General features: G+C 43.5%; 5 protein-coding genes across 5 annotated transcripts; 3 read left to right on the forward strand and 2 right to left on the reverse strand.

The window, feature by feature from the left end:
- Positions 1-310: 310 nt before the first annotated feature.
- Positions 311-1,159, forward strand: EAF01_010283 (uncharacterized protein; the record flags this gene model as incomplete). Its single annotated transcript, XM_038918540.1, has 2 exons — positions 311-617; positions 675-1,159. The coding sequence occupies 2 exons, from the start codon at positions 311-313 to the stop codon at positions 1,157-1,159; spliced, it is 792 nt and encodes a 263-aa protein (XP_038765765.1).
- A 960-nt stretch (positions 1,160-2,119) lies between these two features.
- EAF01_010284 (uncharacterized protein) lies at positions 2,120-3,408 on the reverse strand (the record flags this gene model as incomplete). The annotated part of the gene is made up of 2 exons (XM_038918541.1): positions 2,120-3,016; positions 3,166-3,408. The coding sequence occupies 2 exons, from the start codon at positions 3,406-3,408 to the stop codon at positions 2,120-2,122; spliced, it is 1,140 nt and encodes a 379-aa protein (XP_038765766.1).
- A 318-nt stretch (positions 3,409-3,726) lies between these two features.
- On the forward strand, positions 3,727-5,537 carry EAF01_010285 (uncharacterized protein). Its single transcript, XM_038918542.1, has 3 exons — positions 3,727-3,897; positions 4,046-4,293; positions 4,385-5,537. The coding sequence occupies exon 3, from the start codon at positions 4,978-4,980 to the stop codon at positions 5,437-5,439; it is 462 nt and encodes a 153-aa protein (XP_038765767.1). The 5' UTR covers positions 3,727-3,897; positions 4,046-4,293; positions 4,385-4,977; the 3' UTR covers positions 5,440-5,537.
- Positions 5,538-7,745: 2,208 nt separating this feature from the next.
- On the reverse strand, positions 7,746-9,366 carry EAF01_010286 (uncharacterized protein; the record flags this gene model as incomplete). Its single annotated transcript, XM_038918543.1, has 3 exons — positions 7,746-8,915; positions 8,971-9,075; positions 9,157-9,366. The coding sequence occupies 3 exons, from the start codon at positions 9,364-9,366 to the stop codon at positions 7,746-7,748; spliced, it is 1,485 nt and encodes a 494-aa protein (XP_038765768.1).
- A 3,020-nt stretch (positions 9,367-12,386) lies between these two features.
- Positions 12,387-14,068, forward strand: EAF01_010287 (uncharacterized protein; the record flags this gene model as incomplete). The annotated part of the gene is made up of 3 exons (XM_038918544.1): positions 12,387-12,466; positions 12,548-13,248; positions 13,306-14,068. The coding sequence occupies 3 exons, from the start codon at positions 12,387-12,389 to the stop codon at positions 13,902-13,904; spliced, it is 1,380 nt and encodes a 459-aa protein (XP_038765769.1). The 3' UTR covers positions 13,905-14,068.
- Between the last annotated feature and the right edge of the window lie 684 nt (positions 14,069-14,752).

Below are 14,752 nucleotides of genomic sequence, written 5' to 3' on the forward strand. Positions count from 1 at the left end.
TAGGCCTTGCTTAGTCATTGCTTTCTCCGTAAGGCTGACTTCATCGTCATCCTTTTGACTTTGACACCGATTCTTGTATACGTAGTGACCTTTGTTGCATTTTGACATTATTATTCACTGTGGGGAATATTTCTTCTAAATCAGGACGAATACGGGTGATAAATAATTTCATGTTCAATCTTGAATCTTTACCACTGAAAAATACCCAGCTTCGATCCGAAATTCCTGAATTGGCCACACAGTAATACAATTGCCTTTTAATCTCTAACTGGTTTAAGAAACTTGGATTCGCCCAATAAGTTAAATAAACATGGATCTTTCAGAATCTGGAGGATTCCTTCCAGATGCTCTTCCCTCCCCCTCCCCAAGCACTACTTCGGTCAGCTCCACCTCTTCCAATTTACCACAGCCACGTGCGAAACCTCTTCGTGCTGGATCAGGAAAGGAACAAGCTGCAAGGCGCTATGTTGAAAATAGACTACTCCACGTCTCGAGGCGATACACTAAAAAATTCGAGGAACATGAAGAAGGAGATTCGGTAGTCGGCTATGTAAGTATGAAGGAGGTAGCCAAGGACCTTTCCGAGATAATAGATGTGTTGTGGCTCTCAAGTACACGTACGTACCTTCACTTATGTATGATTCTCGGAATCTTAGACTGACTGACTGGAATAGCGAATCTACAGATTCCGTACTTGCTAAATGTGGCTCTGGTAATGACTTCATATCCAACTAAATTCCCTCCAGCACCGGTTGCAACCTTTGCTGTTCTGAGAAAACTGGATCATGCATTTGCTAGCTTACTGAGAGGAGAAGACTCGATTACTGGAGAGACCTTACCAGGGTTTCTAGCGGGCAGGAGAGCGGGGATGAGCCAGACTGATATGGTTAGATGCAGAAGTATAGTCGAAGACACCAGAGTAATGATTGTAGACGTCATGAGTAAGGAAGTTGAACCCGAACCCGAACCTGAGAGTGGCGTCGAAGACGATGGTGACAACGGAGCTGACGGTATGAATATGGAGGAGGAGGACGACTCGGAATACGACAATGATGAGCTTGCCATGGACATTGCCAGAGTCTATGAGGCAACAATTATGGAGCTTGGCGAAAGGCTAGAAAGTGGTCCTAACATTGGAATTGGGCACAACGATTCATGAAGGGAACAAATCTTACAGTCACAAAAGGTTATTGGGGCAAACTTGGATGGATTCTACTGAGCCAAATTAGCTGAACTATCGAAACGTGAGGAGTTGCCCCGAATCGGCGATACTTTTCGTCGGCAAGGGTTCCGGTGGAATGAAGCATGCTTCTCCTATATTTGTGGCCACGGAGTGAGAAGCCGAAGGAGGAAGTATGTAGCTGGCCGTGTGGACTACTATGAAGACTCCAATACTCGCGAGAATGTAGGAGAAGCCTGATTAATGCCACGCATCTTAATAGTTTGGGGAGGGAATTATGGGGATAAAGCAAAGGTAGCCTATCGAGGAAGAAGCCATGATTGCGGTATTAATGGATCTCAGAAATGGAGAACTGAGAGAAATCATCAATCCATGCGGCCTCAGGGTCCCGAACAACAATGTCAAGCTCCTATATTCAGGAGCCTACACTTTATTTATAGCATCAATCGACTCCATTTGAATCCATCCTATTAGTGCCATTCCATGTGTATCTTGCCCCCAAGCTCACCTACTTACATCACTGCGTGTGCCGATAGCTCATTTGTGATATATATTCAAGGTGAAAGTCCTATATCGACTACCACAATCCGGAGAGAAGTTCTCAAATGTTCTCACACTCTTTTATCTTTCGTGCTTGTTGATTGGCATGATCATAAGTCGCCTTAGTGAACACCATCAAAAGCCGGACCTTACAAAAATAAGGCTTTTTGTCGCAAGTCTGGAAACTCCACCAAATTAATTGCGGAAGTTAGTGGATTTGACTTTGAGAAACACCACTCGTAAACAGCCAGTCTTACTATTTCCCCTAATTCAAGAATCCAGGCTAAGCTACCATTCGAAAAGACATGTTAGGAGAGAAACGGATAGCTCTGCTTGTAATGACTGAGGTTTCCATTTCGAAGTAATATCGTAGATGTCTAGTCGTATCGTATTTCTTTTTCACTTTCCACATTGAGTTTTCCGAACCCAAAGAATCTCAATTCCCTCTCCCAACTCTCCGTACCACGGCCCTTCCTGTTCACTTCTTTCCGCTACTTCAAGCCCCACGCTCTCCATTTGCCACTGTTTCTTTTTACACATCTCTACAAACATTGCATACGTCCCGGCGTTACGTACCGTACTTGAAATTAACACTTCCACCTGTGGGTACAGATCAAAGAGGTCTTCAAGTGTTGCAATGAAAGATGGGATTACAGCGGGTGCGTAAATTACATCTGCTGCAAGAATGAGATCCAATGGGGTCTGGTTTGATCCGTCGGTTGGCGTTGGGTTTGATGGTGGGCATTTCGATGATAGGAACTCAGGGAATGTCTCAAACTCTCCAGTTGGAAGCATGTGACCCCAGGTAAGTTCGCATGTGCTTGCTTTGGGGGTCGTATTTTGAGACGGCGTGGGAGTAATGACATCTGTTAGATTGTTGAGAAACAGGCTTGTGTTCATCAGAGTCAATGTTTCAGGGCTTCCATCGGTAGCCAGAACGTGCTTTGCGGAGAGATACTTGGCGCACAGGATTGAAATAAAACCGGTGCCACAGCCAAGCTCCAATACCGTTTTATTGGAGATAAGATAAGGATTGAGAGAGATGTAAGTTGAGAGGTGAAGAGCGGCTTCCCATGTCCGAAGGCCTGTGGTTCCGGAACCAGATAAGAGGGATGCGGATTCGAGGATAGTTATTGTTGGAGTTTGCGAAGCTAGTGAGGCAGACGTTGAAGAAATAGGAGGAAGAGAGGAGAGGGTATAGGTCACATAAGATTGCTGCTGAGCAGCTGTAGCTTCTGAAGGAATAGGAGTGGAGAGGAGAATGGAAAGTTGGCTCATGAGATTATCTGATATTCCCTGGAGAAAAGAAAGACATTGTCAGAAAATTGGGGAAAAGAAACGACATGAGCTTAGAGAGATTTATGGCATGTATTCTCGTTGATACACTTTACTAGATATTTGTGGAACCAAAAAAAAAGAAAAAATTGCATCTTGTGCATACCTACTTGTTCTTCCCAATCGTGAATACTGTTCTCGATTCTTCTAGTGAGTTCTTTCAGAGTTTTCAATTGATATCTCTGAGGTGGAGGGTACTCCAAGACATGTTCCTCAAATAGTCTTGAGTAGATAGCTTCCTGGAAGGCATCATCTCGAAGATGTTCTTCATCTGGGTATTCGAGTTTTGGTAAAAGTTGGAGATATTGACGACAAAACCTGTCCAATTGATGGTCCTTGGAGAGGATAGGCATTTCTGGTTTCTGTCTCTTTGAATATGACTTTGAATTTGAATTTGGTTTTAATTCCACAACTTAATGAAATACTGTAGCCAAAGACAATCACTGGATCATTTGAGGATGAATGAATTTTTAATAATGAATGACCTTGAGATGTTCATGGACAATCGGAGTAGATTGTCCGGCCATAATATTAAGGCATCAACCTAGGGTTTCTGACCTTTCGGATCCACTGCTTCGCACATTTTCACCGCTTACTAATCAATTTGGCTAGTGTTAGCGCAATTTGACTTACCGAATCTGAGAGCCACTCGAACTTTTTTGCAATCCTCCTACGACAGCGACATCCATCGACAATCTATATCACGACAACTGTCTCGAAACATCGTAGACAGGCTGATCGACTTAGATAATCGCAAAAATGGCCGACAATAACGCCCCAGTTACGCTGCGAACCCGCAAATTCATTCGCAACCCTCTCCTCGGCCGAAAGCAAATGGTCGTGTAAGTCAACACCATTCTTATCGAATCCGCCATCTATTTCAAACAATTACAGTATTGAAGGAACACTATTCAAGTGCCTTTGGAGTACAATGAGGGATACGGATATCTATGAATTGGAAGGCTGATGACGGATTTTTTTAAAATATAGTGACATCCTCCACCCAAACCGTGCCAACATCTCCAAGGATGAGCTCAGAGGCAAACTCGCCGAACTCTACAAGGCTAGCCAAGACCAAGTCAACGTCTTCGGTCTCCGTACCCAATTCGGTGGTGGAAAGACAACCGGTTTCGCCCTCGTCTACGACTCCCCAGAGGCAATGAAGAAATTCGAACCCCACTACAGATTAGTCCGCGTTGGATTTGCTACCAAGATCGAGAAGGCCAGCAGACAACAACGTATGTTACAGTCCTTGTCTTGGTTTGCGAAATTGATCGAGTGGAAGTGAATTTCACCTACGAATTGATACTGACATGTGCTGGAATTTAGGCAAGCAACGCAAGAACAGACAAAAGACACTCAGAGGTACTGCGAAGGTCAAGGGTGCCAAGAAGAAGAAGGAGTAGAGCACTCGCTTCATCTTAGGGTGGGAAATGGTTGGTGTTGTTGGACCTGGGGATTGGCTATGTGCTTTGTACGCATCTGCATCGATCCTCCAACGTATCATGCTTTGGTGTAATTAGGGAACGAAAATAGAGGCATGATGGCATGAAACCTCTAATCGGTCTCTATTAGGTCCACACTACAAACTTCAATCACGGTGTTTTGCTCGTTCATTCGAAATCTGGTTTATGTGCAGCATGGTCATGGGTGACACAAAATGGAAATATGCGTTTGCAACCTGGAGGTTGCTATTCCTCAAATTTTACTTTTTCTGACATGGCTCTCTCCCACCTCCCATGTCACCATTGCATTATGGATACAAATAATCATCTGCGAAGATGTCTTTGACCGTTTCTGCAAGCGCTTTTTGACATGTCATTTTATGCAATTTACCTTCTGTCAACAAAGTTTGCCTCGTGCGCCACTACAAACTTTATATTGACATTTCAAGCTGAACTGCCCCAATTTCCCCTCTTTTGATGTTACAAACCACATTGCGTCCTGCGAGCAAAACTATGTTAGGTAGGTATCGTTCCGTGCTTCGTTTCGGTCCGTACCTTCTTCAATCGCTGTTTGAATCTCGGTTTCTGTACATGTTCATCTGCATTGATTGTGGAGATGACGGACGTCTCTCTGTTATACAAGAAACGGTACCTTCAGCTAGCTTGTGGTTCTTTGCGTTTCACATACTTGCTGGAGATGAGATAATGGTATATCTCACATGCTGGGCGAACACAGTTGACCTATGTGACAATGAAAGAATGAGGTTATCAATACGAACGAGCACAAAAAGAACGTTCTGGATCCGAGGCTACAAAATTTCCTATCTCATGGACTTGAGGCTCGGCTCGTGGGCTTCCCGAATTGCTCCTCGGGGAGGAGATTTCGCAAGCCTGGCCTCGTTTACCACGAGGTCCAGACATGTTACAGACGTGAGATAGCGCTTGAGCATAAGTCGAAGAGTAGAAATCTAAGCTTGAAGCTTGATATATTATATGTGACTCTCCTATTGATATTCGAAGTGCATCCAAACATCAAGTATGACACTACCTCACATCGACTTTCAACAACATATCGATTGTGATTAGCTCATTAGTCAGTAGATAACAGTGAATGTGATTGAGAGATTGGCCACTGCGCAAGGCAAAACCATCACCATGTTGGCACCATGTACTGTACAATGACATGAAGTTCATCCTAAGTATCTGCTGTGCTTCGCTAGTACTGAGAAACCCCAAAAATGAGACATCAATTGTACAAGTAGATGCAGTGCTCATCCGGTCTCCAACGTTCAGCTTTCCCTACCACGACCCTGATTTCTCCCCCAGAAACAGAGAAATGTAAGGAGCCAGGCACAACGCTTTATTCTTCACCGTATTCCAAATCATTAGGGTGGGTGGGGTCTATTTCCTGCCGTGTAACATTTGTGATACCTTTTGTGTAACATAAAATTCTACTCAAATGCACTTTTTGTGGCACGAGGTCGCTTACTCCTCGCAGATTGCATCTTTGAGATTCCCAATGCCGTGACAAGGTCAGTTCATCTGTGATTGGCCCAGGAAGGATATGTGAGTTGCACCCGGAAATCTTGCTTTTGCTCTATCAAAACGAAAAATGCAAAAGTCTGGTATGGGTACCATTGCCAAGGGCATAGGATCGTCTCGTTTCTTTCTGCTTTGGCATTTGGGGAGGCTCCCTGCATCATGGCATAAGCAGGGAAAATATTTTGGGTCGACATTGGTGATTGTGACCAGGAAAACACAGTCAGAAAGATATTCAAATTGATCAAGTTGGTCAATGTTTAGCCCAGACTAGTCGAAGATTGGTCTCATCTGGTCGAAATTTCGGCCAAAGTTGGAAGGATATATGGTATTAGAATGATGATTATAATTATTATTAAGTCTGACTGCTATCAGTGTGTTGCTGTGACTATCCGATAGTACCCAGTACTGTATGGAGTATCCAACACCCAAAGAAGTGCATACATTGCGCGTTAACAATCAAGTAGTACTTGAAAAACTTGAACATTGAACGTATAGATACCAGTATTGTACGACAAACACTCTGGTCACCATCAACCACACCACTGTAAACCCGAAACTTCTGAATGTCAAACAACATTTGCAAGTGAGCTTGAGGTAAAGACAATGCCCACATTCTCTCTCATCTGCCATAAATCTTTTACCGCATTTTGTTGTCTCCATGAACGTATTTGTAGATCGAAAAGAGGAACATAGAACATATGGAAGTAACAGGGAAACATTGACAAACTACTTCTCCCCCATTTTTGCTCACGTTTTGCGTCTTCTTGTCTTGTCTCGCCCATTCGCCTCAAATTAAAAATCAGAACCAAAGAAAGTGTTTTTAAATAATGACAAAATAAAAACAATATAGCCACACATATTTTTACTGCCTACTAATCTCCATTTCTCCGCTTCCCCTTCGAAGTGAATACTCCCCCGCCGAGATATCCCCAACACACTTGCCCCAAACCTAAAAGAATGTGTACTCCATTTCCAGCTCAATGTTCGCACGAGCCCATCCGACCCAACCCCCAACCGTACCAGCGATAGTACTCAGATATTCATCTATTGCCCCCATTATCACTCATTCGCCATTTCCCGTCCATCCCCCCATAATCCTTTAGCCTGTAACACTGAGCACTTGTTGACGGTGATTTATTCCCCCTTTCTTCCAACACGTATTACTTTCCTTAACCGAATTGCCCATGCCATCGTAGTTTTTTCTCCTTGTCCGATACAAGTCTCATCTCAAAAAAAACCCCCATATTCTGTGGATATCTGTGACTGACTCGAAAAGAGCTCTGAAAGCAAAAAGAATGACGCAATTGAATCAAGCCGCTCCTAGTGAGCGACCATATATGAACACATTGCACACAATGAACAGTCAATAGAATAGAGACGAGAACGCCTTTCTTCTTTCATCTCCCACCCATTTAAACCCTATCCCCCTTTTTAAAGGTATCTTTTGTCTTTCCCCCATTTCGCCATGTCCATACCAAACAGATGAATGTGACCAATGAATAAATACTCGCACGATTTTAACAAAAAGAAGAATAGAAATGAATTAACAAAAACAAAACAAACTAGTTGAGGTGTCAAGCCCTAAGTCGTCGAAATTTTATGTCTTCGAGGTTCGATATCGTCTCTCTAAGCATACTAGGTGATACTCTGGCTGTGCTTTGAACAGATATTTCACTGATCCGGGCTTCGAGCAAAAACCTAAGTTATCTCGATGAAAGACTTGAGACATATTCTCTCGAGGGCACTGGAAGACCATCATGGGAGACTGGAGGCATCTGAGGAGGTAGTTGCAATAGCCCGTGATTCTGCATTTGAGTGGGAATGTTTGGGGTTGGATAATGACTGGATGTGTGTGGAATATACGTCTGTCCGTTTGCTAATTGACTACTTCCGCTGCCACTAGATTTTCTGTCATTAGCCGGCCATGTATTTTCAGTGGTGTTAGTCTGACTATTTTGACGACTTTTGCTAGGTTCGCTTCCACTGCTTGTTCCGTAGTGGCTTATATCCGCCGTGGAATCATTGGCCTGAGGGTAGTACAGATTGCCGTTCATAGTTGATGCATCATACATTTCCGGATCTTGCTGTGATGACGAAGTTTGTTGGCCCGATTGGTAAGCAGCCGTAGCAGCGGCTGTGGTAATTTCGTGAGGGCTGCTAGTGGGCACGATCATATACGGATTCGTCAGGGGCATTTGAATCGAAGAGTTGATTTTTGCTGAGCTGTTCATGTTTGAGCTCATAAATCCATACGGTTGAAGTGAGTTCTGTGAACTGAAAGCACCGTCATTTGTGGACCCATATTGTCTGTTTGGGTATGGGAGTTGCCTCTCAGTGGTGGTAGCAACATTGAGAGCAGCTTGTGAAGATGTGGTGGCTGCACTTGCAGTTCCATAGGTTGGGATGCATGTGTTGTTTGGGACACAAAAATTCTTTGATTCCGAGTCAACCATTGAGCGCGCATTGTAACTTTGGTATGCCGAATTATAATTCGCCGCTGCTTCTGAGTCCATATACATTGGCGCCGGAGGGTTTACGCGTGGGCGACCATTGCTCTGTACTGGATAATTAGACACAGAAACGGAATCTTGTGCCGCCACTTGATACGCGGTTGAACATGAAAGATTGAATTCGGCAGGTTCTTCGGTGTAGTTATCATAGGAAGAATTGAGGAATTTCGGTCCTTGGAAGCCATAATTGGAATAACTTGGTCGATAATTTAGACTATCGGGACCCAAGTTAAGGGTCTGTAACGTCTGATAGTAATTGCTGTTGTATGGAGCGTTTGAAGGCATTCGGTACATCGTGCGCAAACTATCATCAAAGCAATCAGCCGGAAGATCCTTTGCTTGTTCTAGTCGCATAGCCGTCACCTGAATTACTCGAGTTAGTATTTATCGTTATGAAAAATGGGCTGGTCGGACGTACTCTCAAGAACTCGCATGGTTCTGAAGAGGACTGTTTGCAGTGGTAACATGGCCTGCCATTGTCTTCGCCGCTGCATCGAATCTTTCGCTTTCGGCATCTTTGACACTACGATAAAGTTTGATCAGTAAATGCACTCAAATCAGTGAAAGGTTCACAGTGCGGTAAACAGAAGTTTGAGTGGCATACTGCTACCTGAATCCTGCGCCTCATTTGATGATGTCCCGGTTCGGCATTTTCTGGTCCACGATCATTGCTTCGTCCATCGCTATACGTCCGAGATGGGTATGAGTGCTCGGAGCGCTCTTGAGCCAGTGGATAGCTTTGACCGCGCGGACCGCATCTACGGAAGGTAGGCAAGGTAGGCTCCTCCTCTGAGAAGTATCCTCGAGTGACCATCTGAACTTGATAAGTAATAGATCGGATGTTATTTAGACCTTCATCGGTGCACTGCCTTGCTTACCTTCAAAATATCTTGGGAAAATTTGAGAATTTGAAAGCAGTTGGGCTCAACTTGTGTACAAAAACAAATGTGTCAAGCTTCAATAGGATCCGAGATGAATCAAGGACCTGGGGTTTATCAAATCCTGGGGCTGTCAGGCGAAAGCAAGCATATTATAATGGGTACAACAGAATTTGTGATGTTTGTCTTTATGAAAGATTTCCTGCATACTAGTACTGCTAAACTTGAGATATGATTAAAATAAACAGAATAAATGATTTAGCTTTGTGGCCCCTTTGCGGGCTCATGCATCAGCTATGTAATTTGGAAGATCGACAAATACTTCCGGCACTTAAGCAAACAGCATAAATTCTGGGGTATAAATTCCAGCTTCCTGGTTAGCTTTCAGGGTTAAAATTCCTCAGAGCTTACAGTGGTGGATGCAAATATTCAATTTATGATGAGACTGTCTCGATAACTGAAACAATTTCACCGTCGAACAAAGAACTCATGAGCCTCAGTAAGCTCATCTTACCTCTCCTTTTTAGGTAGCATATAAATTTGGAAATTCATGTAGCTTTCCGTATTGGCCCCCATATATGTTTTTTTTGACACCTACCAGGCTAGGAGCAACTTTACTCCTTCTAGACAGAGCTACATATCATTGTGAATGACAGATAACGACAATTGCGCCTGGTAGCATTGCAATGAATTCAGCAAACAATTGAATAAAGATACGAATTATGGAACAATTATGAACCTGCAAACGATGTATCACCGCTGGTGCATGTCATACTCTGCTCCTCAAATCTTGCGCTACTTCGCTCCTCAATTCGTTACAGGTAGAAGAGTCAATACGCACCAAGATTTTCAATACGGGGTATGTAACGCATATTTTGATGCAGGAGAGCAAGGTCTATTCAAGTCCATATCAAAACCTTGGAGTCTAGCACCATTCCAGCACCATTTAACTGAACGCGCCACTATCAGAGAAGAACCTCAAACCCTTTCAGATTTTAGCTCTGATTTACACGATCATTCAATCACATTGAATCAAATTTTGCTCCTTCCAATAGAATTAGAGCAAACAAACCCATCTTAACGAATTTTCACTCCTACCTAGTTTGTTTGCTTCTAGCCGAATTCTGGCCACAACCAAGCAATGTTGTATAACTTCTTTCTGCAGTATGTTCCATTTCTCTTTGGAAACCGATTCAAAACGGCTGGCAGGGTATCTGAGTTTTTTTTTCAACAAGGCGATGCTCAGGCAATGCAACGTGACTGGTGTGAACATCAGTTTAATTGCATCAATGTAAAGTCTGGTATTACAGATGGAATAGCACAGATGAAGAGCTTTGGGCTCAGACGCTTAAAAAGGACTCTGTCGCTTCGCACAATTCCTTTCGCGCCAATTCGAGTAAGAAACAAGTGAAGTCTTCGTTGTACCGATGATGATGTGCGAGGTGGTGTAATGGAAATAGAGCCGTGCCAGTTAGTCACCTCAAATACCGAGAAAATACAAGCCAATCATCGGGATGCCGATGACTACCGACTTCCATTCTGTATCTCGAAGCGAGATCTGAGAAAAGATCGTATTCTTGCAGAATGGGTATTTAATGGGGATGAAGGGCTACATATTGAGATAGCTAGCAGTTGTTAAAAGTGTCACCAGACTATTGACTATTGAGTATCCCCCGGACTTTTGGCGTTAGATCTATTTTGACAAGACACAGTCCAGCCGAGCTGTAAACTCGTGAGGGTCGGGCCATCAAAGCCCTGTCATGAGCATCAGATTTCGGCTTACTCTTTGATGATTCTATAATTGCGTGATATTCAAAATCATTTATAAGAAGACGCGGCGGGAAAAATACTTCCCCGAGGTGGACCAAATCATGGGCGTGCATACCATGCAACTTTATGAGAATTATGGGCAGTTATTGATAGATCATAACGGGTGGCTGCTTCGTGTGCTCTGCTAATGCCTGTGCATTATGCGCGTATCCGTTACGCATAGCTGACGAGGGCCAATGAGAACCACTGAAGTCCAATGACCTGGTAATGGATGTTTCTTCAAATAAAATGTGGTGATATGTTACGTCTTCCAATGCAGGCTGAAAATCTTGAGTAGACAGTAATAGCCACTTTCCTCGAAGATGAAGGCCAAGACGTTGCGCTGCCTCGATGGAAGCCAAAGGGAATGGTGTTTGCACAGATCGCATTAAGGAATGTAATCTATAGTACCGAAGTTACGGTGCAGCCGTGCGGTGGGAGCTGCAGGAAGCGATCGAGATATAGATGTCCTCAGCATGGAGACCTATCAACGGCTCCTCGGGGGGTTTATTTTCATCTGCCCGCCCCTTTGTCTGCAGCCCTTTCGAATACGAAATTGCGAGTCCAATAGGAAGAACAAATCTCTTAGCGACAGCATGTTGACCAACAATTGACACCTACTATCTTCAAGGCTGCGCGAAGATTGGATGAATATTCGGCGGTAACACGTGATATGTGAGGAAAGCGTATCTCCATTGTTTCTGTTTTCTTCATCAGATGAAGAGCAAGTTGGAAGATGTACATCTCACTTACTAGGATATTTTTCTTGGGCATTGATTCAAACCAATAAATTGAGCCGTATCTTAAGTGATTTATCTAATGCTGGATATGAATGGAGAAATCTTTCTTCCTAGACTCAACACAATGTTTGAGACCATGGCTGTCGAGGGTGAGGAAGACAGCTAAACGATGAAGTCATTAAATGTGATATCAAGTATACGGGAGCTCAGTCGGTCACTTGAAGAGGACTATTATATGTGTGTGAAAATAAAGAAGCTAGACCGCCATACTAATGTGATTGGTGATTTGCGATTTTAGTTTTGCAAAGTGACGAGCTTGTATTTTAGCCGCGGTTCCGCGCTTGTGCGATGATCAACTTACCAGCATCACAGCTTCAACAACCCGGCATTGGTATTTTGCAACAATCATGAGTGTTCTTCTTGAGACTTCTGCTGGTGATATTGTTATTGACCTGTTGGTCGATTATTCCCCTAAACTTTGTGAAAAGTAAGTCTTGAATCCCAATGCCTCCCCATGTCTTATGAAGTAGCTGAACACATAGATACTAAGACGATCGCGGTAATCTAGCTTCTTAAAGCTCTGTAAAACCAAATATTACAATTTCTCTCCGATTTATGGCGTCCAGAAGAATTTCTCGTGCCAAACTGGCGATCCGATAGGACCTGATTCGAAAGATAGCGACGGAGGAAGCTCGATATGGGGTTTATTAGAAGGCCCAGCGAAAAAGACATTCAAAGCAGATTTTCACCCAAAATTAAAGCATGCGGAAAGGGGAACTGTTAGCATGGCGACCGCGCCGTCAACGAGAGATCTGGATGAACGTCTCGCAGGCAGTCAATTTATAATTACTTTGGGAGATGATCTAGACTATCTGGATGGCAAGGCAGCTATATTTGGCAAAGTGGTAGAGGGATTCGATGCGCTGGAGAAAATCAATGATTCATTTTGCGATGAGAAAGGACGACCTTTGGTGGACATCCGAATCAAGCACACGGTCATCTTAGACGATCCTTATGATGACCCAGCAGGTCTTGTCGAACCACCAGAAAGTCCTGTACCTTCTAAAGCGCAACTAGCTACAATTCGCATTGGCGAAGATGATGATTTGAATGAAGAAACAGATGTTGAAGCTGTCGAGAAACGGCGACGAGAGCGGGAAGCACGAGCGCAAGCCTTGACTTTGGAGATGGTTGGAGATCTTCCTTTTGCAGAAGTCAAACCACCGGAGAATGTTCTTTTTGTGTGCAAGCTTAATCCGGTCACTACAGGTAATTTAAATGATTTACATTGATTATCATTTACGAATGCTAACTTTTTATTCTCAGATGAAGATCTCGAACTTATTTTCAGTCGCTTTGGTAAGATCCTCTCTTGCGAGGTGATCAGAGACAAACGAACGGGGGATAGTCTACAGTATGCTTTTATCGAATATGAGGACGAAAAATCTTGCGAACAAGCATACTTCAAAATGCAAGGTGTTCTCATAGACGATCACAGAATCCATGTCGACTTTTCCCAAAGTGTATCAAAACTGTCTGATACCTGGCGAACGGCAACGAACTCGAAGCGAAGACAAGGAGGTGGTGGTTTTGGTGGTGTTAGTGGACTGGAGAAGAAGAGGCAGTATAGAAATGCGGAGTATAGCTCGGGACCAAGAAGGGACAGATATGGTATGGTTATCGATGAGGACGAGCTGAGGAAGAGACATGAAAGGGAAGGAAAACCCGATGAGAGTAGGAGAGAAAGAAGCAAGAGCCCACGTGAGGAAAAGAGAGATTACAGTTCTCGGGACGACCGACGAGATGGTGATCGCAATAGGGGAGGTAGATATGACGATAGGGACCGGAGAGACAGGGGCAGATATGACGACCGTGATAGGTATAGAAGCGATCGTGGCCCACGAGATGACTACAGACGGCGATAGTGATTCTTGGGAAGGTTGGCAAACCTGGCGTTATGGAATGTCTAGGAGACACATGGAGGAAGGCTCACATGATCCGTATCTAAATTGACTGTGCCTTCCGTTTTCAATTTCTTGACGGTGACCCAAAAGCTCAAATGCATACATACATAATTAATGTTATCCCAATAACTGTCCAAAAATGCTATACCATTGCATACCACCGCGTAAAGTACTCACAATTCGAGGTCATTTGAATATATATATCCATTCCACAGTATTACGCGAAGCGAAGATCATTGAAACGATTGGATATTTGCATGACAGTATTAGAGATGACATCATCTTCTTTCTCATCAGGTTCCTATGTGGTTTTGGAGTTAGATCAAGTTGAGAAAGCCCTGTAATAAGTATGGCTTCTGGGAGAGGGAAAGGAAGAAAACGAGAGGAATGGGTTGAACGAGATGAGACGGAATCAACAATCGAAGAATGCAGGTGTGAAAGTATACCTAGGTATGCAAAGAAAGAATTATGAATGAGATTCATTTAGACAGGTGAAAATAACCCGGTACACCATCTCTCAAAATCCATTACTGTATTAGAGTTTAATGTTCAGAGTGTTATCAATGCCAAACGTTTCCTCAAGTTGAACATATGAAAATATCTCCCATTCTCATCTAAAGTAAAAAAAAACTGAAACTCTCTGCACATGTACTCTGTACCTGTAAAGGATTTTGTGTTCGTTTTCAAACATAAGTTATTGGTAATTAACATCTCATTTCCGTCTCTCTTCCGTTTCCCCCAACTCTAAAGCTGTGCTGGTTTACTAGTCTGTCTGCCCTGTGAATTGTTCACGCTCTTGGTATCCTTTC

This window comes from Botrytis porri (assembly GCF_014898465.1).
Source record: "Botrytis porri strain MUCL 3234 chromosome Unknown BPOR_016, whole genome shotgun sequence".
In the NCBI taxonomy this organism is placed as follows: Eukaryota; Fungi; Ascomycota; class Leotiomycetes; order Helotiales; family Sclerotiniaceae; genus Botrytis; species Botrytis porri.

What these genes read in the sequence shown, in the direction of transcription:
- EAF01_010285 (XM_038918542.1), top strand. Translation starts at nt 4,978, where the DNA reads ATGTTACAAACCACATTGCGTCCTGCGAGCAAAACTATGTTAGGTAGG.